The following is a 3,047-nucleotide window of genomic DNA, read 5'->3' on the forward strand; positions in this document are numbered from 1 at the left end:
TTGCACTTCCTGGCGGCATTTTTTTGGCCTTGCACTTGTCCGTGCTGACGATAGCGATACGAGTCAGCTTGGCCGACATCTTTGCCGAAGTTCCGTTCCGTGGGTCCTGTCGTGAACTGAAGGCTGGCTCCCCCTTGGCTGTTGACTGGTTCAGCCCGAGCCGTCGTAGCCTATCCCTGGTTATACCCGGTTAAGTGCGATTCAAAACGGCAGACTGACCTTGGCGACGGGAAAGTGGATCGGAAACACAAGCTACAGAACGTTAATGTAACTTAAACCAGCAGTGGACAACGCCATCGACGCAAAAAAAGTTGTCGGCATTGGAAAATGAAGCTATATGCACTGGCAAAAATCATGACCCACTTGAGGCTTAACTCTACTGATCTAAGACCATCGAGGATGGTGCTTCCGCCGCCGCAGCATCCTTCTGCTTGGAGACCGACACATTGAGCAGTGCCTGGTCCTTCAGCGCTGCCGCGGCCGGCTCGATGAGCGTGATATTCTGTTCCAGCTCGCGCAGGTCGCGCGCCTTGGCCTTGGCCTTGCTGTCCTTCATACGGTTTTTGTAAAAGGCAGCCTCGCGCTTTTCCTTGATCTGCGTAACGCGTTCGATAGCATGGATGGTAGCGCCCATGAGCTCGCGATCATACTTTACAGCGCGGTGGCGCTGTTTGTCGAAGTCAAACGTCGTGTCCAGGGCCATTTCCTTGCCAGCAGCCTTCCGGAAAGCCTTGGTCCATTTCACCTTGCGCGGGTTGCGCTTGCGGTTGAAGTTCTTGTGGCACTTGGAGCGACAAAAACGGAATATCTTGCTATCATTGCGCACAAAAGTGATGCCGTGGCCTGGGTAAACAGGGCTGGAGCAGAAGTAGCACGTGTGAATACGCATGGCTGCTGGTCGCTTGGGCTGGGGCTGCTCTAGTACTGCCAGAAGACGACTTGCTTCTCTTTGTCAGCAAAAATGCCTGATTGGATGGTTGGCGACGAAGAGTTTCGTGTCGTGGACCACACAGAAATGCATTACGGTAAATATTGATTTGAGTGCAAATTTGTGGTCATCGCCTTCGGATTGGAGAACTTTATAAAAATTACTGAAGTACTACATGTACGTGGTACTTGTAATAAATATTAGTACATGAGATTTAGAATCTAATACTGTTCCGTAGTAAATACTAAACTTCATGTACTACAATATGTACTTCTGTAGGTAATATATCCGATATACTGTATTACCTTTAGAGGAGCTTACTGTACACTCTCTATAAGCGAGCAATGCACGGTGACCCACGAAGTTGCGGTGCTCTCTATCAACAATACCGGTAAGGAATAGCGGGGCACATAGGGCATCTGCTAAACTGTAATTGCTCCCCACCAACCGTCGACAATTGTGGGGTTTCGCCAGCCTTCCTGGTTGGCTTCAGCACATGGTTTTCGCCCAGAAACCCACAACTCTCACTTTGTGGGAAAATCTAAAGACCTCTATTAACCTTTAGCTTTTGTGTGAATGTACGCGTGCTCTCAAACGCGTTGCTGATCCCTGCCTTGAGATCGCTTCCTTCTTCAAAAAAATAGTCGCCTACAGGCAGCTTCCCGGTGCGCGGGTACTGCGGGTCAAAACATTTCTCGCTGAGATTAAACAAAACCGTCCATTATAGCTTGGACAGAATTACCGCACTCGGGAAGAGAGGAGGTCGCTCAGCGCCATCGGGCCCTTCGTCTCGGACTCACGGAGGTCATCTGCAGTTAGCACGTCTTGCTTGACATGCGTAGCCGCCTCCTGCTCCACGTTATCGCGGTGTTGCTTGATACGCTCAGACACAGCGGTGAGGTTTAGATCAGTCACATCGGACATGGTGCTGTCCGCCAAGTTAGGTCGATGAGTTGCGGCGACGACGCCACCTGATCGCGGTCCCGTGGAGTCCACCTCGTCTTCCATGATGTCATTAAACATAATCTGACCGGGTGGGGCACTGGTCTGATCGTACGGAGAAAGCTTGGGTGCGAAAACCTTTGGTGTGTTATCAAGACCCGTATAGTTGCCCCGGCCAGTTCCTGGCGTTTCGATGGTAACGCTTTGCGGCGTAATGTCTCCAGCGTGAAAGCTGTCATCATCCACCATGACACCCTTGCGATCCAAGCTTTGGCTGCAAATTGGTCCAGCGAACTGGATAGGACTGCCGCTCTTCTTTTGGGCTGCGGTTGAGCTGCGGCGCCCACGATTAAGCGCACTGAGGTAGGTGCTGCCGCGCTTCTGGCGCATAGTTTCTTCATGCATGCTGAGCATGGCAAACTCCTCGGCGTCATCGTCGCTCACAACCGCCACGCCGCCTGCGGAATTCATTCCTGTGCTTGAAAAGCCGAACATACCACGGCCCTTCTTGGAGTTGTTGCGTTTGTTAGCAGTAGCCTCGGGGTTGCGGTCAATTTTGGATCGCAGCGTCACAAAGCCGATGACTGCCAGAGCTACGACCACAATGCCACTGATGACAAGCACTCCCAGTCGTGCAAATAGGCAACAATAAGCCGTCACGTAAAACCTCCCGATAGTAATCGGCCAAAATACACAGTCTCTTGGCCTTGCCGGATGAACCCTCGCTACAGAGCTTTGAGTTCACCGACAGGCATAACACACTTCAAACAAGCTTGACCAGACGCTTACCTTGAAGCCGGGCCGTTGCTCTGTGTGCTTTGAGTGGAAATTCTGTTCTGTATTTAAGCTTCCCCTCTCGGGTCTATTCTTAATAAGAAGTCCTAATCAAGTATACAAATATCAAGTGAGCAATAATCCGTTATGGATCTTCTTTCATGCCAAGCGTCGTCTGCACCGTCGCATGAGCATCATTAACGGTCCGCGCCTTGTCCCAGACGGAGAAAAAATCTTCCAAGGGTGGCTGAGTCTTTCGCGAACTCATCCCACCCCCCCCTCAGGGTTAGTACCGTAGATTGTTTTTTTTTATATATAACACCCCACCCCCATTATTAATTATAAGGACACCCCCGATTCAGTGACATAGGCCCGTATCCGATCCTTGTTGAAACCTCGGAGG

At 50.9% G+C, this 3,047-nt stretch overlaps 2 protein-coding genes across 2 annotated transcripts; both read right to left on the reverse strand.

The window, feature by feature from the left end:
* Nucleotides 1-279: 279 nt before the first annotated feature.
* PITG_22323 (ribosome biogenesis protein RLP24) lies at nt 280-954 on the reverse strand (the record flags this gene model as incomplete). Its single annotated transcript, XM_002909831.1, has 1 exon — nt 280-954. One exon carries the CDS (start codon nt 887-889, stop codon nt 377-379), a length of 513 nt encoding a protein of 170 aa, XP_002909877.1.
* Nucleotides 955-1,666: 712 nt separating this feature from the next.
* PITG_22324 (uncharacterized protein) lies at nt 1,667-2,365 on the reverse strand (the record flags this gene model as incomplete). The annotated part of the gene is made up of 1 exon (XM_002909832.1): nt 1,667-2,365. The coding sequence occupies one exon, from the start codon at nt 2,363-2,365 to the stop codon at nt 1,667-1,669; it is 699 nt and encodes a 232-aa protein (XP_002909878.1).
* Nucleotides 2,366-3,047: the final 682 nt, after the last annotated feature.

Source organism: Phytophthora infestans, genomic scaffold, assembly GCF_000142945.1.
Source record: "Phytophthora infestans T30-4 supercont1.2351 genomic scaffold, whole genome shotgun sequence".
Lineage (NCBI taxonomy): Eukaryota > Oomycota > Peronosporomycetes > Peronosporales > Peronosporaceae > Phytophthora > Phytophthora infestans.